At 43.7% G+C, this 19922-nt stretch overlaps 1 protein-coding gene across 2 annotated transcripts in view; it reads left to right on the plus strand.

Moving 5' to 3' along the window:
* The window catches only part of LOC143288517 (rabphilin-3A-like), an 87400-nt gene that overhangs the window by 35586 nt on the left and 31892 nt on the right, over positions 1–19922 (plus strand). For both annotated transcript variants that reach the window (XM_076597099.1, XM_076597098.1), the window contains exons 6-7: positions 12863–13058; positions 16115–16210. In XM_076597099.1, the coding sequence (XP_076453214.1) occupies positions 12863–13058; positions 16115–16210 (292 nt within the window). The remainder of the gene's footprint in view (positions 1–12862; positions 13059–16114; positions 16211–19922) is intronic.

Raw genomic sequence — 19922 nt, forward strand, 5'->3', positions numbered from 1 at the left:
TCACGTGATATCACCTCTCTGAGATAGAACAAAGCTTACAGGTCAGGGTGTCGTCTGTTATGTGATATCACCTCTCTGAGATAGAACAAAGCTTACAGGTCAGGGTGTCGTCGGTCACGTGATGTCACCTCACTGAGACAGAACACAGCTTACATGTCAGTGTGTCGTCTGTCATGTGATGTCACCTCACTGAGACAGAACACAGCTTACAGGTCAGGGTGTCGTCGATCACGTGATGTCACCTCACTGAGACAGAACAAAGCTTACAGGTCAGGGTGTCGTCGGTCACATGATGTCACCTCACTGAGATAGAACACAGCTTACAGGTCAGGGTGTCGTCAGTCATGAGATGTCACCTCGCTGAGATAGAACACAGCTTACAGGTCAGAGTGTCGTCAGTCATGAGATGTCACCTCGCTGAGATAGAACACAGCTTACAGGTCAGGGTGTCGTCGGTCACGTGATGTCACCTCACTGAGATAGAACACAGCTTACAGGTCAGGGTGTCGTCTGTCATGAGATGTCACCTCGCTGAGATAGAACAAAGCTTACAGGTCAGGGTGTCGTCGGTCACGTGATGTCACCTCACTGAGACAGAACACAGCTTACATGTCAGTGTGTCGTCAGTCATGTGATGTCACCTCGCTGAGACAGAACACAGCTTACAGGTCAGGGTGTCGTCTGTGAGATGTCACCTGGCTGAGATTGAACAAAGCTTACAGGTCAGGGTGTCGTCGGTCACCATTCTTTGCTTGCACTTCTTCCTTTTGAGCCTGGGACCTGCACTGCTTTTGATCAGCAAAATCAGTGACACTGTTGAAAAGTACATGAAGGGCGCAATATCCGAGTGGTTAAAGCATTGGACTTTCAGTCTTGGTAACGGCGCCTGGTGGGTAAATGGTGGAGATTTTTCCAATCTCCCAGGTCAACATGTTATGTGCGGACCTACTTGTGCCTGAACCTCCTTCGTGTGTATGCACAAGCAGAAGATCAAATACGCACGTTAAAGATCCTGTAAACCATGTCAGCGTTCAGTGGGTTTTGGAAACAAGAACATACCCAGCATGCACACCTCCAAAAACGGAGTATGGCTGCCTTCATGGCGGGGTTAAAACAGTCATACACGTAAAAGCCCACTCATGTACATATGTGTGAACAGGGGAGTTGCAGCCAATGAACGAAGAAGAAGAAAAGTACATGCACAAAAAGTGGGAAGCTCTCTTCCGACTCACGCCACGCTGATCTCACTTCACCAAGGTTCAGCAGGCATGGGGTTAATCGCTGCTGCCAGTGTCCAGCCGAGAGCCATCATGTCATCCAGCAGAAAATGTGTACAGAGACTTCTGCCCAGATTGTCAGCAGCTGTTACTGGGGGTGTGTTGAGTTACTCAGGTCTGGAAAGAGAGGAGGAGGAGGAGGAATTCCCTCTTGTGGCTGCATATCATCAGTATATCTGTGGTTCAGACATAGTGTGCAGCTTTTGTACATTTTTTTTTTCTTTCTGTCATGTTGCAGACCTAAGGTTATGTGTAACTTTTGTGCCTTGAGTTGGTTTTTGTTGTTAACTTTGTAACTGAAATCTTAAAAAAAAAAAAAAGGAAAAAAAAAAGATATGCTTGGGGGAAAAATAAGTTCACCAGCTGAAAGTTCTCTGAGTGGGGGGTTAACATTTATTGAGAAATGATACAACAGATTTTGTGAAGGGATTTTTCTTCTTCAGTCTTGTTTGTGACTAACTGAAAAAGTTATTTAAAAAAACAAACAAACCCAAAATACAATCCACATTTAAAGGGAAACAATTGGAAACTGAAAACAACAACAACAAGAAGAAGAACAACAACAACAAAAGAGGATGCTGCTTCTCTGTGGTGACATGCACTCCCCAAGGAGAGCAGCCCAGCTTTCACATATCTGTAATGTGGCAAGAAAACCATACATTGTAACAGTACAGCTTGCACCTCACTGGAGATTAGAAAAGAGAGATAAACCACTTGCAGAAATTGCTGAAGCCAGGCAGCCTGCGCCGCGACACGCATTCATTATTCATGAGCTGCCTTTGCCCCGCCCAAACTAAAGGAAAGCGTCAGTCGAACGCAGTCTCCTGAGTGATTTTATAATTTGGATTACACCTTTTTTCCCTTTTCTGTTTGCTTCATCCCACGCAGATGTCAAACTCAATTTTGTTGTGAATAACATTCCTAAATATTTATATGTATTGGTTACTTTTATTTCCCTATCACCACAGCACCATTTTTCACGAGTCGAAAGATGACCTCCATTGTGGAAAATTATAATATTGGTCTTATCGAGATTCACTGTTTGTTGTAGTCTGTCTGTTTCTTGCTTAAGGGCATTTAATTGATTTTGTAACCCAATGGGTGTGTCAGACAAGAGAACAACATCATCAGCAAATAGCATTAAGAGCAAGGTATCATTTGTATTCCATGTCTCCCCTTCTTTGATAACTCCACTGCCAATTCACCGATGAAAAAGGAAAACAGCTGTGAGCTTAGCATACAACCTTGTTTAACCCCTCTTGGACACTGAAAAAAGTCTGAATAAATACCTTTGTCACGAAAACATACAAGTACAGAATCGTAGATGCTTTTAACAGCCATGTAAAACTCCCGAGAGAGAGAGACAGAGACAGAGACTTAGAGAGAGAGATAGAGCACAATACAACGGTCTGCTCGGGCAACATGAAGCGTTCGTATATATATGAATTATATATATGATTATGTACATATAGATAGATTTAGATTTACATACTGATAGATCTATATGAAATTATGTATGTATGTATTCATGTATGCATGTATGTATGTATAGACAGATGTTAGAAGAGAGACAGAGCTGAATATGTGTTTTATGTTTTGATATATATATATATATATTTTTTTTTTAAGAAATGGTGATGTAAAGCAGAAAGTGTGAAGAAAAAGTAGAGTTACGAAAACGCAGTTCAATAATTTATAACTGTCTCTCTCATGTGCAACATTGCGCTGGGGGGGGGGGGGGGGGGGGGGGAGTTGGTGGTGGGGGGAGCTGCTTTATTTTCTTTTTATATTATCTACATTCAAGCAGATGCAAACGTGCTAAAAACCAAGCAAAAATGAATCGGTTTTCATTGTGTACAGCGAATCTTACTACACGTGGGAAATTCCAGGCATAACTTAACTTTCGCTTTACTGCAGCTGAACCGTCAGAACCGACTAGTTTCCTTCAGGTGGGGAAAGAGAGGGTGATTTACCCCCACCCTTCCGCACTGCGTGTGTGCCCCAAAACGGCTTCAGCACTGTTATAGACAGTAAGAAGGGGCCTGCCGCGAGTGGTTTATCTCTCTTTTCTAATCTCCGACCTCACCCATCCTACCCTCACCGTCCCTCCCCATTCCCTTCCAACACACCCCCAGCCCCACCCCCCATCTCCTCGAACCCCTTCCCCTTCTCTCCATGTTTTAGACAACAGTCACTTTCTTTAAAAAAAAGAAAGAAAAAAACCGAAAAAAACCCCGCAAAAAACAAACAAAAAAACAAGAAGAAAAAAGAGACTTGTGTTCAGTCGCGCACAGCTTTCATTTTGTCGATCTGTAATGATCCGTTTCTGTTTTTGTTACCGTCAAAAACAGTGTAGGAAAGGGGCTTGCTAAGTTTGGATCATTGAACTTAAAAAAAAAAAAAAAAGAGATGAAGAAGACTGGTGACTCCAGACTGGTGACTCCAGTTTGAGTGATGATGTCAGAGGGTTGATTCAGCTTCACAATTAGCTCCCCTCGTGATGTGTGTTGGCTGCTGGTATCTCCCTTTAATGTCACCGTACTGTTCACGGCGCCATGGCTGAGTCAGACATTGGACGTCTGATCCAGTGTTCCACCAGTGATCAGGTTTCAAGGCTTTGTTTAGGCATGCTGTTGTATCCTTGGGAAAGGCACTTTATTCCTCCTCCTTCTTCTTCTTCTTCGTTCCTGGGCTGCAACTCCCACATTCACTCGTATGTACACGAGTTGGCTTTTACATGTATGATCGTTTTTAACCCCGCCATGTAGGCAGCCATACTCCATTTTCGGGGGTGTACTTTATTCCGATTTTCCTTACTCCACCCAGGTGTGAATGGGTACCTGACTGGTTTGGCAGAAGGAGGGGATTGGTCCCTGCCTTCCTGGGCTGAGCCCTAGACATGGTGGATATAAATTAACTGCCTGTATTGCCATTAAAGACTATGGGACCTTTTAACCTAACTGTTCACTAGCATTTTCTGCCAGTCTGAAGTAGCCAAGACATGATGGGCAAGTATGAATGTAGCATTCAGATTGCATCAGCTTTCAGATTGTCAGCTCTTAAAAAAAAAAAAATTGTAAATAGATGAAGTTTCAGAATTACAGAAGCGTGGGGGTTTTCATTTGTTTGTTGTTGTTTTTTTCTACCTTTATTTGGTTGCTTCTAACCTCCTTGTTGTAATCTTCTGGACAGTTCCTTTCATGATAATGTACCTTATAAATCTGAGAAACATGAAAATTAGTTTTTTAACCTTGTGTTGTTGGGTTGTTGTTTATTTTTGTTTTAATGTGTGATAGGAATGAAAGTGGTAGACGTGGGTGTACTGTTTTAGGGACTTGGAATGAGCAGCATTATAGAAATAAAGCCACTGGAAGAACGGTGCAGGTGATAGGGCAGCAAAGAAGAAGACGAAATAGAAAAGAAGAAGAAGACAAGAAAAAAAAGAAGAGATTTAAAAGAAGAAAAAAAAGGAGTGGGAGCAAGGTTGTCCATCCCATGTAGGAAGGAGTGTCAGCTCCAGGCAAGTACCCTTGCCTCCCATGGCATTTAAAAGGCACACAACATACACGCAAAACAAGGGGAGAGACAGAGAGGGAGAGAGAGACACAGACACAGAGAGAGACACACACAGAGAGACACACACAGGGAGAGAGACACTTTGACACTTTATTGTCATTACCTGCAAGGGTCTATTACAGGGAGAGAGAGAGAGGGAGAGAGAGAAAGAGTTAGAAGGAACCAAAAGAAACACAGACTGACAGAGGGGGAAAGAGAGAGAGAAAGATCGAAAGAGAAAAAAAGACAAAGGGTTAGAAGGAACCAAGAGAAACACTGATTGAGATAGGGAGGAGGAGAGAGAGAGAAAGAGAGAGAGAGAGAAAGACAAAGAGTTAGAAGGAGCCAGAAGAAACAGAGACTGATGGAGACAGAGAGAAAGAGAGAGAGACAAGACAAGACAAATTCTTTATTATCGAGGATAATAGATAAACACTGGTGCGCTTTTTTTTCATCCAGTCCCCGCCCTGAAACAGGGTCTACACGACTCAATACTACATTATATATGTCATTGCATGCACTACACAATGCTACTTAAAGACATAGAATGCTATTACTATACTACATAAAGGCGTAAGCATGGCAAAAATAACACACACACACACACACACACACACACACACACACACACACAGAGGCACAAGCATGGTATTAATAATCGACATATGAAAAAAACAAAATCACAAAAAACATACATACACACACACACTCTCTCTCTCTCTCTCCCCCCCCCTCTCTCTCTCACATGCACACTTACACACACATAAGCATACATTGTGTATGTTAAAAGATACTATACTAATGTGAATATAAAACAGTCTAATGTGTATATAAAACAGTAAGTCTAATAAAAAATACACACCAATAACAGGGTGGGGGGGAGGGGGGGGGTACTCATTGCCAAAGGAAGCATAATTCAGCATATAAAATAGTATGAGAATAAAAATGTCACAGGTGAATGAGAGAGAGAGAGAGGGGGGAGACAGACAGACAGACAGAGGGAGACTCACAGAGAGAGAGAGAGAGAGAGAGAGAGAGAGAGAGAGAGAATAAAACAATATCAACTAATGAACAGATAACCTCATATAACATGGAACATGTGATAGAGAACAGCAGGTCAGTAACGAAGACAAACATGCATTGTATCATCTAATCAACAAAAACACACACACACACACACACACACACACACACACACACACACACACACACACACACACACACACACACACACACATATATATATATTATACATACATACATATATATATATTATACATATATATATATATATATATATATATACATATTAAACATATATATATATATATAAGGACTATGCGCTTATCCGTACACATACATCAATACATCGAATAGACAATGGAGAAACTGGCAACTACTGCATGAATATAACTACATTTAATGGAAAGAAATGAAAGAACCGAAGAAGCAAACAGAAGTAACATGTATAAACAAATGAAATATTATGAAATAATACTTCAATTCACACACATAAAAAACAGGGGTACAATATAATATGATGAGGTGGGGAACTTGGGGGACCTGGGCAACCGTACACACCAAGAGTCAATCAGTATGAATAAAGTGGACATTACACTGTCATAAGGTGGGAAAGGTAATGTTTTTTGAAGGTAGTAGGGCAGTGGTGTTCTTTAACTGTTGCTGGGAGTGAGTTCCATAGAGTGGCACCTGAGTAAACCAAACTGGGTTTGAACAAATCAATTCTTGGGATTGGGATATGGACTTTTGGGGGATTCCTTGATGAATTTACAGAGAACTTGTTTATCAGTGTTGGTGGTGCGTTTCCTGTCATAATCTTGTGCATTGTTGTTCCTTTGTTGTACTCTAATCTACGGACTAGAGGGAGAATATTTGCTTGTTTATAGTCTGAGTCCAATAGGGAAGTCATTTTTAGGAGTACCAGCTTGAGCCCCCGTTTATGAAGATTTAGTAATGGCTTCATGGTATTTGCACTGGCTGAGTCCCATAGTGTTGATGCATAATCTATTGTAGATTGGATATGTGCTTGAAAAAATAATTTCCGTGAGTGGAGGTCAAGGAAGTGCTTTATTTTGAACAGTTGATGGTTCTTTTGGGCTGTCTTTTTGCAAAGGGAAGTTATGTGAGGAATCCAAGTGAGATTGTTGTCTAATATGACTCACCGTCACCGTCACCGATCCCTCAGATTCCGAATCCTTTGGGGCGCCTTTGAAGCTTTGTCAGCCACCCTTCTCCAGTCCTCGCCTCTCTCGGCCGCTCTCAGGGTGTCTCTCAGCTCCATGCCTGTCCACTCTCGGATGTTGTCCTCCCATCTCTTCCTTTGTCTGCCTCTTCTTCTTCCTCCCCTCACTGTGCCTTGTAAGATTGTTTTAGCAAGACCAGAGGAGCGTGTGACATGACCAAACCACTTCAGTTTTCATTGTCTGGCGAGTGTTTGAAGGTCAGTATAGGGCCCGATTTCATTGCGGATGCGTCTCTTGACTTCTTCATTCGTGATGTGGTCTTTGTATGAGATGCCTAAGAGTCTTCGGAAGCACCTCATTTCTACAGCTCTTATTCTTCTCTCTAAGTCCGCTGTGAGGGTCCATGATTCACATGCATATAAAAAGATTGACATGACCAGAGAACGCATCTGGAGAAACAGAAAAATCGCCATCAGTTCCAAATATGACTCACAGAACCTTATAATCACTAGCCTGTTCAATAGGTTCATTTTTAAGTTGGATGGGAGGAAATTTATCGATAGTGTTTTGCCTCTTTTGCCTGGTGGTGATCAACATGCATTTTGTTTTTAGTGGATGAAGAGACATGTGGTTAAGTTCGGTCCATTGGACGAGTTCATTAGTACTTTCTTGTAAGTTTTAGCAAGAGCGTTGATATCAGTATCGGATGTGTGGATTGTTGTATCATCCGCAAAGAGTTTACACGCGGATTTTATATGGAGAGTTAGGTCATTTATGTATATTGAGAATAGTAAAGGGCCTAAAACAGACCCTTGAGGAACGCCATAGTCAGGTGCTGCTAGCGCGGAGACTGATGAATCCATTGTCACGCATTGTTGCCTGTTTGTGAGATATGATTGGAGTAGACTAAGACTATATAGTTCAAGTTTTCTAATTAAGAGGTTATGGTCTATTATATCAAATGCTTTTTTGAAATCAACAAATAGAACACCGCAGTATCTGTTGTCATTGATATTTGCAAGCCAGTCATCTACAAGATTGACTAATGCTGTGTGGCACAAGTGTTTTTCTCTGAAACCAGACTGAGCTGGATGTAAAAGCTCACTGACATGAATGTGATGAGAAATATGTTTGTTTATGTGCTTTTGTAGTGCTTTCAAAAGAACAGAAATAATGGAAATTGGCCAATAGTTTGAAGGATCGGAGGTGTCCCCTGATTTGTAAACAGGAATATCTTTTGCTTTCTTAAATGCGTTCGGAAAGTAGTTTTTGTTGATGCATAGGTTATAAATGTACATTAATGAATCTGTGATAACTGGAGTGGCTAGTTTGAGAATTCTGCTGTCGATGTCATCCAGTCCACAGGCTCCTGTCTGTTTTAGATGGATAAGGTAGTTATAAACTTCAAATACTGTTATGGGTGGAATATTTAACTTGACTGAGGTGTTCTTTTCACAACAATATGATTTTAACTTTTCAAGTTGATTCAATTTTGTGTAATCTGTGGTAATTACTTTTTTGGCTGTTGTGGAAAAAAGTTGATTCACTGAAATGCCTTTGATCACGGCTGACTTTGTTGAAGATTGTTTGTTCGTTAGTTGATTTATGGCTTGCCACACTGATTTGGAGTTCTCTTTTGAGGATAATAAGTCTCGGTAATATTTCTTCTTTTCTTTGCGCTTATGTGAGTTTATTGCATTTCTCAATTGTTTTGATTCTTCATTGTAGCCATGTTTTTTCAGAAGGTCTCTAAGGTAGCCTGCCTCTTCCAACTCTTTGGAATTCCAAGCTGGTTTTGGATTGTGTTTCACTCTGATGGTTTTCAGCGGAACATGCTTACTATATATTCCTGTAAATATTTCTGTCCAGTATTCAGTTGCTGAATCGGGGTCTGTGATATCGTGCACAGAAGAAAGCCTGGATTTGTTCACGTCATCAATGAATAGTTGTTCATTGAATTTTGAGAAGCATCGATAGGTGATTGTTTTGTGGCCTGGTTTAGGAGTTCTTACTCCTTTTTTCCCCCCATGTGACACAAATTGGATAATGATCACTAGAGTTAAAGACAGGAACACAAGTCTCTGATATGTTGATTTTATTGGAAGTGTATATGTGATCTATGAGCGTCTGTGAGTTGGGTGTGACTGGTGGGTGTATTGATTAACTGATGTAGTTAGAAGGTTAGAAGGAACCAAAAGAAACACAGATTGACAGAGACAGAGACACAGAGAGAGAGAGAGAGAACCAAAAGAAACACAGATTTACAGAGAGGGAGAGAGAGAGAGAGAGAGAGAGAGAGAGAGAGAGATCGAAAGAAAGAAATAAGAAGACAGAGAGTTAGAAGGTTAGAAGGAACCAAAAGAAACACAGATTGACAGAGACAGACAGACAGAGAGAGAGAGAGAGAGAAGGAACCAAAAGAAACACAGATTGACAGAGATAGAGACGAAGAGAGAGAGAGAAGGAACAAAACAAAAACACAGATCGAGAGAGAGAGAGAGGGAGAGAGAGAGAGAGAGAGAGAGAGAACCAAAAAGCCAAAAAAAGAAACAAAAAAATCAATATGAGACTTGCAGAAAGGGTATTGGTGTTTTTTGCCCTTTTTCGCTCTGGCTTTATTGGCTGCATGCTGCATGCTGCCGTCAGGGTATTGGGAGTTGGCTTCCATCAGGTCAGTGGGTGAACACCGGGCTGAGATCCCCAAATAGAGGCGCACTGCCGAGGTGCTGGCATGGCACAACTGCTGGCAAATGATTCCAAAGATGACATTTTGGTTGTTTCGTGCTGCTTTTAACCCATCGTTTGTTTTGTGCTGCTTTTAACCCATCGACTGCTGAAGCTTGGTGAAACGAGACCAGTGTGGCGTGAGTTTGAAAGGCAGACACCGTTTTTTTGTGTGTGTACTTTTCAATTGTGTCACTGACTTTGCCAAATGAATAATGGTGACTGACATCCTGACCTGTAAACTCTAGTCTTATCTCAGTGAGGTGACAGCCCTTCACTGACATCCTGACCTGTAAACTGTGTCTTATCTCAATGAGGTGACAGCCCTTCACTGACATCCTGACCTGTAAACTGTGTCTTATCTCAATGAGGTGACAGCCCTTCACTGACATCCTGACCTGTAAACTCTTGTCTTATCTCAGTGAGGTGACAGCCCTTCACTGACATCCTGACCTGTAAGCTCTTGTCTTATCTCAGTGAGGTGACAGCCCTTCACTGACATCCTGACCTGTAAACTCTTGTCTTATCTCAGTGAGGTGACAGCCCTTCACTGACATCCTGACCTGTAAACTGTGTCTTATCTCAATGAGGTGACAGCCCTTCACTGACATCCTGACCTGTAAGCTCTGTCTTATCTCAGTGAGGTGACAGCCCTTCACTGACATCTTGACCTGTAAGCTCTGTTGTATCTCAGTGAGGTGACAGCCCTTCACTGACATCCTGACCCGTAAGCTGTGTCTTATCTCAGTGAGGTGACAGCCCTTCACTGACATCCTGACCTGTAAGCTCTGTTGTATCTCAGTGAGGTGACAGCCCTTCACTGACATCCTGACCTGTAAGCTGTGTCTTATCTCAGTGAGGTGACAGCCCTTCACTGACATCCTGACCTGTAAGCTCTGTTGTATCTCAGTGAGGTGACAGCCCTTCACTGACATCCTGACCTGTAAACTCTTGTCTTATCTCAGTGAGGTGACAGCCCTTCACTGACATCTTGACCTGTAAGCTCTGTTGTATCTCAGTGAGGTGACAGCCCTTCACTGATAATACCTGTCGGTAGCTGTCAAGGGGTTAAGATGTGATATACGATAGAGTGTGGCTGAACAGTCCCAATGAGAAAGGAAGAGGTTAAAGACAAGAAAAGGCCACTATGACCCAAATTATAAATAAGTTTGTCAGAGAGTAATCACGGAGTTAGTAATAAAATGAAATAGTTGAATGACAGAAAGAAGACACTGAAATGAAAACTACAAAATAAAATACAATTAAAAAAAAATAAATCAAGAATGAATAAGTTTTTTTTGGGGGGTGGGGGTGAGGTGTGGGAGGATGTGGGGGGCGGGGGAGGGGTGTGGGGATGAGCATTGTTGTTATTTTTTTTTTTGGGGGGGGGGGGGGAGAACATTCTGGATTATTAAGTTTGCTCTTCTGGCTTGTGGCACATTGTGTTCAGTCATCGTTCTTTGGATTTTTTTTTTTTTTAATACAAATTTACAAAAAGTTAAAGCCCACTTCATAAAAGCAGATATGTTTTCCTAAAATGGTACAAAATTGAGAGGTGATTAATAAATTAAGCAGGCTGCATATGGTGTACCACAGGTCTGTAATCAAACACACTGACGGCTGTTTCTGGCACACACACACACACACACCATGAACAGCTTGAAAGATGTATTTGACGGAACACACCTGCACATGTGTGTAGTCATGGACATGTTGATGTTGTGTCCACAGCGATGACGGAACATATCTGCACATGTGTTAGGTCAGGAGCATGTTGATGATGTGTGCACAACACTGATGAAACACTCCTGCACATGTAATTGGTCATGGACATGTTAATGGCATGTGCACAAGGCTGACGCTGCACATGTGTATGATCATGGACATGTTATTGATGTGCACACAACACTGACGTTAAAAGTGTTTGGTCAAGGACATATTGATGACGTGTGCACAACGCTGATGAAACACTCCTGCACATGTGTTTGGTCATGGACGTGTAAATGACATGTGCATCAGCGCTGATGAAACACTCCTGCACATGTGTTTGGTCATGGACGTGTAAATGACATGTGCATCAGAGCTGATGAAACACTCCTGCACATGTTTGGTGATGGACGTGTAAATGACATGTGCATCAGCGCTGATGAAACACTCCTGCACATGTGTTTGGTCATGGACGTGTAAATGACATGTGCATCAGCGCTGATGAAACACTCCTGCACCTGTGTTTGGTCATGGACGTGTAAATGACATGTGCATCAGCGCTGATGAAACACTCCTGCACATGTGTTTGGTCATGGACGTGTAAATGACGTTTGCATCAGCGCTGATGAAACACTCCTGCACATGTTTGGTCATGGACGTGTAAATGACTTGTGCATCAGCGCTGATGAAACACTCCTGCACATATTTAGTCATGGACGTGTAAATGACATGTGCATCAGCGCTGATGAAACACTCCTGCACATGTGTTTGGTCATGGACGTGTAAATGACGTTTGCATCAGCGCTGATGAAACACTCCTGCACATGTGTTTGGTCATGGACGTGTAAATGACATGTGCATCAGCACTGATGAAACACTCCTGCACATGTGTTTGGTCAGGGACATGCTGATGACGTATGCGCAGCACTGACGCTGCTCAGGAAATTGGTCAGGGACTTGTTAATGACCTGTGCACAATGCTGACGCTGCACATGTATTTTGTCACAGACATCTTCTGCGTTAACTCGTATGCACACGAGTGGGCTTTTACGTGTATGACCGTTTTTACCCCGCCATGTAGGCAGCCATACTCCGTTTTTGGGGGTGTGCATGCTGGGTATGTTCTTGTTTCCATAACCCACCGAACGCTGACATGGATTACAGGATCTTTAACGTGCGTATTTGATCTTCTGCTTGCATATACACACGAAGGGGGTTCAGGCACTAGCAGGTCTGCACATATGTTGACCTGGGAGATCGTAAAAATCTCCACCCTTTACCCACCAGGCGCCGTCACCGTGATTCGAACCCGGGACCCTCAGATTGACAGTCCAACGCTTTAACCACTCGGCTATTGTGCCCGTCTGTCACAGACATGTTTATGACGTGTGGCAGGTGTGGAAGCGGTCAGGGGCCTGGTTCTTCAAGGGTCTGCCCAAGTACGTCCTGCCGGAGAAGAAGAGCGAGGGGGGCAAGTTGTCTGCCCGTGCCAGGACCCAGCTGCACAGCTCCTTCCGACAGCGGCCGGGCAGCATGCGTGACGCCAACTACACCTGGCACAAGGCGCGGGGTGGTTCCAGTACTGGCACAGGTGTGTGGGGGTGTGTTGGTGGGTGTCTGGAGTGACGGTGAGTGTGAGCATGCGTGACGCCAACTACACCTGGCACAAGGTGCGAGATGGTTCCAGTACTGGTACAGGTGTGAGTGTTGGTGTGGGTGACAGTGAGTGTGAGCATGCATGATGCCAATTTTACCTGGCACAAGGCAAGGGGTGATTCCAGTACTGGTACAGGTGTGTGTGTTGGTGTGGGTGACAGTGAGTGTGAGCATGCATGATTCCAACTTTACCTGGCACAAGACACGGGGAGGTTCCAGTACTGGTACAGGTGTGTGTGTTGGTGTGTGTGTGTGTGTGTTTGTGGGGGGAGGGTGTGTGTGGGTGTGGGTGACAGTGAGTGTGAGCATGCATAATGCCAACTTTACCTGGCACAAGACAAGGGGCGATTCCAGTACTGGTACAGGTGTGTGTGTTGGTGTGTGTGTGTGTGTTTGTGGGGGGAAAGGTATGTGTGGGTGACAATGAGTGTGAGTATGCCTAATGCCAACTACACATGGCACAAGGCATGGGGTGGTTCCAGTACTGGTACAGGCGGGTGTGTTTGTGTTTGTGAGGGGAGGGTGGGTGTGGGTGTTTGTGGGGGGGGGGGGGGGGGGGGTAGGTGTGGGTGTGTTGGGGAGGGGGGGGGGGTGTTTGTGGGTGGAGGGTGTACGGGTGGGTGTGAGTGTGTTTGTGGGGGGAGGGTGGGTGTGGGTGTGTTTGTGGGGGGGAGGGTGTGTGTGGGTGGATGTTGGTGATGGTGAGTGTGAGCATGGTGATGTCAACTACACCTGGCACAAGGCACGGGGAGGTTCCAGTTCTGGTACAGGTGTGTGTGGGTGTGTTTGTGGGGGAATGGTGTGTGTGTGGATGTGGTGGTGAGTGTGAGCATGCATGACACCAACTATACCTGGCACAGTGCATGGGATGGTTCTTGTACTGGCACAGGTGTGTGTGCTGGGGGGGGGGGATGTGGGGTGTGGGTGACTGTGAGTGTGAGTATGCGTGACACCAACCACACATGGCACAAGGCACGGGATGGTTCTTGTACTGGCACAGGTGTGTGTGTGTGGGGGGCGGGGGGGGGGGGGGGCGGGGGGGGGGATGTGGGGTGTGTGTGTGGATGTGGTGGCGAGTGTGAGCATGCATGACACCAACTATACCTGGCACACTGCATGGGATGGTTCTTGTACTGGCACAGGTGTGTGTGTGGGGGGGTGTGGGTGACTGTGAGTGTGAGTATGCGTGACGCCAACTACACATGGCACAAGGCACGGGATGGTTCCAGTACTGGTTCAGGTGTGTGTGTGTATGCATATGGATGTGTGTCTGTGTGTGTGGGTGGGTGGTTGTGCGTTTGTGGTGTGTGTGTGTATGTGTGATGGTGAGAGTGAGCATCCATAATGCAAACTGTACATGGCACAAGGCACAGTGTGGTTCCAGTACTGGCACAGGTGTGTGTGCATGTGTATATGTGTGTGCATTTTTGTCAGTGCACGCATGCATGAGTGTGTGTGTGTGTGTGTGTGTGTTCTACATTTGATCTACATTAGATCAAATGTGTTGTTTTGAAATCACTAGTTGATATTTTTTCCATGAAAACAAAGAAACTTTATTGTGTTTTGTTGATTTCTTTAGAAAGCCAGTTTTACTTCGCTATATTCTCCAGACTTTGTTTGATAGCTCGACAGATGTTTTCTAATAATAAAGAGAAAATTTGCCATCAGTTTGATGGTGTTGGCTAATGTTGTGTTGCTGCATTCTGTCTTTCAGCAGTTTGATGGTGTTGGCTAATGTTGTGTTGTTGCATCCTGTCAGCAGTTTGATGGTGTTGGCTAATGTTGTGTTGTTGCATCATGTCAGCAGTTTGATGGTGTTGGCTAATGTTGTGTTGTTGCATCCTGTCTGTCAGCAGTTTGATGGTGTTGGCTAATGTTGTGTTGTTGCATTCTGTCGTTCAACAGTTTGATGGTGCTGGCTAATGTTGTGTTGTTGCATCCTGTCAGCAGTTTGAGGGTGCTGGCTAATGTTGTATTGTTGCATCCTGTCAGCAGTTTGATGGTGTTGGCTATTGTTGTGTTGTTGCATCCTGTCAGCAGTTTGATGGTGTTGGCTAATGTTTTGTTGTTGCATCATGTCAGCAGTTTGATGGTGTTGGCTAGTGTTGTGTTGTTGCATCCTGTCAGCAGTTTGAGGGTGTTGGCTAATGTTGTGTTGTTGCATCCTGTCTGTCAGCAGTTTGAAGGTGTTGGCTAATGTTGTATTGTTGCATCCTGTCAGCAGTTTGATGGTGTTGGCTATTGTTGTGTTGCATCATGTCAGCAGTTTGAGGGTGTTGGCTAATGTTGTATTGTTGCATCCTGTCTGTCAGCAGTTTGAGGGTGTTGGCTAATGTTGTATTGTTGCATCCTGTCTGTCAGCAGTTTGATGGTGTTGGCTAATGTTGTATTGTTGCATCCTGTCTGTCAGCAGTTTGATGGTGTTGGCTAATGTTGTGTTGTTGCATTCTGTCTTTCAACAGTTTGATGGTGTTGGCTAATGTTGTGTTGTTGCATCCTGTCTTTCAGCAGTTTGATGGTGTTGGCTAATGTTGTATTGTTGCTTTCTGTCTTTCAGCAGTTTGATGGTGTTGGCTAATGTTGTGTTGTTGCTTTCTGTCTGTCAGCAGTTTGATGGTGTTGGCTAATGTTGTATTGTTGCATCCTGTCTGTCAGCAGTTTGAGGATGTTGGCTATTGTTGTGTTGCATCATGTCAGCAGTTTGATGGTGTTGGCTAATGTTGTATTGTTGCATCCTGTCTGTCAGCAGTTTGATGGTGTTGGCTAATGTTGTGTTGTTGCATCATGTCTGTCAGCAGTTTGATGGTGTTGGCTAATGTTGTGTTGTTGCATCCTGTCTGTCAGCAGTTTGATGGTGTTGGCTAATGTTGTATTGTTGCATCCTGTCTTTCAGCAGTTTGATGGTGTTGGCTAATGTTGTGTTGTTGCATCCTGTCTTTCAGCAGTTTGATGGTGTTGGCTAATGTTGTGTTGTTGCATCCTGTCTTTCAGCCAGCCACGGAGAGAGCAGTGAACAGGAATCGTCCGACAGCTCAGAGGATGAGATCAGTCTGTCCAAGCACAGGTCACGCAAGGGACAAGAGTCAGGTGTGTTTTTTCCTTCTTCTTCTCCTTGGTCCACCTTTATGGGCTGCAGTTCCCACATTCACTCCTACATGTAAGGTTTCACTTTCATGTTTAGTTTCCCAAGGAAGCGTCACTGTGTTGCTGGCAAATCCTTAACCCTTTCACTGCTAGTACGTTTTGCTGTAGCCTATGCTGAGAATTTTTTCAGAAAAACAAGAAAAATATGTCAATGTTCAAAAAGTACTGAAGATAAGGCATAAAAGTATATATCAAATCAAAGGAAAATGAACCAAGATTTTTATTTTAATACTCTAAGGTTAAGATAATGAGTCAATCTGACACAAAAATTCCATAAAATAACATTAAAAAAAAATCAGGACTGTCATTCCACCTTGTAGGTGCTACAACATCAAGGTTATTATGACCCAGTCTTTCTTGTGACTGTTTTGATCAACCACACACACTGTCCCAGGCTGTGCAACAGTGTCCAGGTCCGTAAGACCCCAACACAGTCCACACAAAGAATGAAAAGGGTGTACTCACCCAGCATCTATTGCCAGTAAAAACGCTGTGTGTGGTACTTGTGGAAACAGTCTTCAAGACACAGTGCTGGTTTGCTGGGGCAGTCTGGGCAGTCTGGGCAGTAGAACCTGTGATCACATCCTTTCTTTGCCCTTTCTTCCAGTGTACTCTGCACCTCCTTTGTAACCTGGCCTTCTGTGGGGTAGGTGGGATGACATCAATGAAGTGTCGTCCACACAAACAGCATGGTCATCTTCAGCAGTGTCTGGGTCTTGGGTCATCAAAAATCATGGCACTAAGTACATCCTTCTGGAGGTCCAGGAATGTACTGCTGTTGCCTGCTTTTTTGTAGAGGATGTGTGCAAACAGCATGGCAGTTTGTAAAAAACGCACACACAGCTTTTTGTACCACTTCAGGGTTTTCCTTGTGGCATCTTAGGGCTGCAGCTGTTGGTCATGATGGTCCATGGCACCCTTATTTTTGTTGTAATCCAGAATTGCTGGAGGCTTGTTTACTGCCCTTTGGTCTTGCTGGTGCTGGTCTTCAGCTGTAGGTTTGTGGCAAGTTGTCAACTCCAGATGGTCAGGATGAACATCATGATCAACACCATGCTGCCTGCATACCTGAAACACATTGCATGAAAGACTAAGTTTTTGTTGTTGTTGTTGTTGTTGTTTTTTGTGTTATTTTTACATATATAAAGTCTATGAAATTATACCATTTTATTTCTGATTGTTTTCAGAAGCTGAAATACATACACACACACCTACCCACCCCCCACCCCCTTAACACACACACACACACACTGAAAATGGTTTATGATATGCCACACCCCTTTCATTCTCTTTCTCATACAAAACAAAATGACAACACACACACACACACACACACACACGCTTTTCTACAAGTGTTGCATTTACAAAGTAATTTAGGCATACAATCATGTATGTCATTCCCTGATTTCAGTTTTGTAAACATCATCTCCTCCTCCCCTTCCCCCCACCTCACACACACACACACACACACACACACACACACACACACACACACACACACACACACACATATATACACTCACACACACAACAACGACAAACCAATACACACTCGGGAACGAATACAGAAAGGGAAACCAACACACATGCTGATGTCAACAGTGAGCCAGCCAGCCAGTGAGCCACGCCTCCTCGCACAGTGTCAGTCACACAGAGTATACAGTGACTTGTCTCTCTCACACACACACTGATCAGTGACTGACGAAGCTACTTATAACGTCTAACGCATTCAAAACACACACAATGCAGATATATTCATTGTTACAACAAAGAGAAACATATGTTTCACAACACATACTTTACCGTGACCCACTAGTGCAGACTCCGGCAGGGAGTCCGATTCCTGTCCTGTGCAAACTACTATCCGCCTATGCAGAGAAAACGAAAGTAGCTGTGGCCGATAACCTACATATCATAAACTGACAAACCTCGTGAACACCCACCTGCATCTTGAATCAGCTTAGCTTCTTCTTCAGTTTCGAAGTACAACACCCTTTCCAGCCCCATCTATGTCAAGATCTTGGTCACCGGCATCATCTTCACGTGTTCTATCTCGTTTGGTCCAAAATCTTCATCTCTACTATTTGCATCTTGAAATATTTCTTCCAATACTTGTTCAGGTGTTGGGGTTTGTCTGCATGCAGCCATGGCTTTGCACACACAATTTGAGCTTTGTACAAACTTGCAGAACTGAATATTTTTAGCTTATGGTACTCAGGTGAGAAAGAGCTCTCAGGGGAGCAAATTTAATGGTTAGCAGACTGTGTTTTCTGCAGTGCGAGGCCATAAACTGAGAACGTCGTATCATGACGTACGTAGCACGTCAATACAGCATTGGTGAGCGACAGTTCATGACGTACGCCATAAGTCAACAACGCAGTCAAGAGGTTAATACTACACTACATCTGTTAGGCAAAATGCCTGACCAGCAGCTTAACCCAATGAGCTTAGGCCTTGAGTATGTGAATATGTGTTTGTGTACCTATCTGTGAATATATGATATGTTTGTGTACCTATCTGTGAATATATGTTTGTGTACCTATCTGTGAATATGTGTTTGTGTGCCTATCTGTGAATATATGTTTGTGTATCTATCTGTGAATATATGTTTGTGTACCTATCTGTGAATATGTGTTTGTGTACCTATCTGTGAATATATGTTTGTGTACCTATCTGTGAATATGTGTTTGTGTACCTATCTGTGAATATATGTTTGTGAACCTCTCAGGGTGGATTTCTTCTACAAAATTTGCCAGAGGACAGCACTTTTGTTGCCATGGGTTCTTTTTCAGTGCACCAACTATGTGTTGCACACAGGACCTCAGTTTATTGTGTCATCCAAATGACTAGATGCCCAGTTTGATTTTCTAGTTGGGAGAAAGAGCAAGACCAGGAATTTGAACCCAGACTCTTACACTGCCACTGCCACTTTCCTCCTGGTCTTGATGGGCTTTTACATGTATGGCCATCTGTACCCGGCCATGTAGGCAGCCATGCTCCCATTTTCAGGGATGTACATGCTGGGTATGTTCTTGTTTCCGTAACCCACTGGATGCTGGAACTCATGAACTGCAGGATATTTTATGTGTGTACTTGATCTTCAGCATGCGTATACAAATGAAGAGTGTTCAGTTATTATGTAGGTCTGCACATTTGTTGACCTGAGAGATTTGAAAATTCACCACACAGTGACATTTAATGAGTAATGATGATGACTTGAAGGTGATGCTTCAGTTTAAACCTTTGTCGTCATCAAAAGAGCAAGCAGGAGCAACAGTGCTGCTTGACTGATGTAACCATCACTGCCACTTCCTATCACTGCTCTGAACACACACACACACACACACACACACACACACAAACACACACACACACACACACACACACACACACACACACCCATTATTCCTACACATACATTATATTGGCGCATACGCTTACAAACACACACCCATTATGCCTACACATACATTATATTGGCGCATACGCTTACAAATACACACACCTATGCACAGACACACGGAAGGACACACCCACCCACACCCCCTACACACACCACTCACACACACCACACACACATACCACACACACCACATGCACATATATGCCTACATAAGCATATCAGTAACAGAACCTTGTAACAGCCAAGAAAAGG

The sequence above is a fragment of the Babylonia areolata genome, chromosome 12 (assembly GCF_041734735.1).
Source record: "Babylonia areolata isolate BAREFJ2019XMU chromosome 12, ASM4173473v1, whole genome shotgun sequence".
Classification (NCBI taxonomy): domain Eukaryota; kingdom Metazoa; phylum Mollusca; class Gastropoda; order Neogastropoda; family Buccinidae; genus Babylonia; species Babylonia areolata.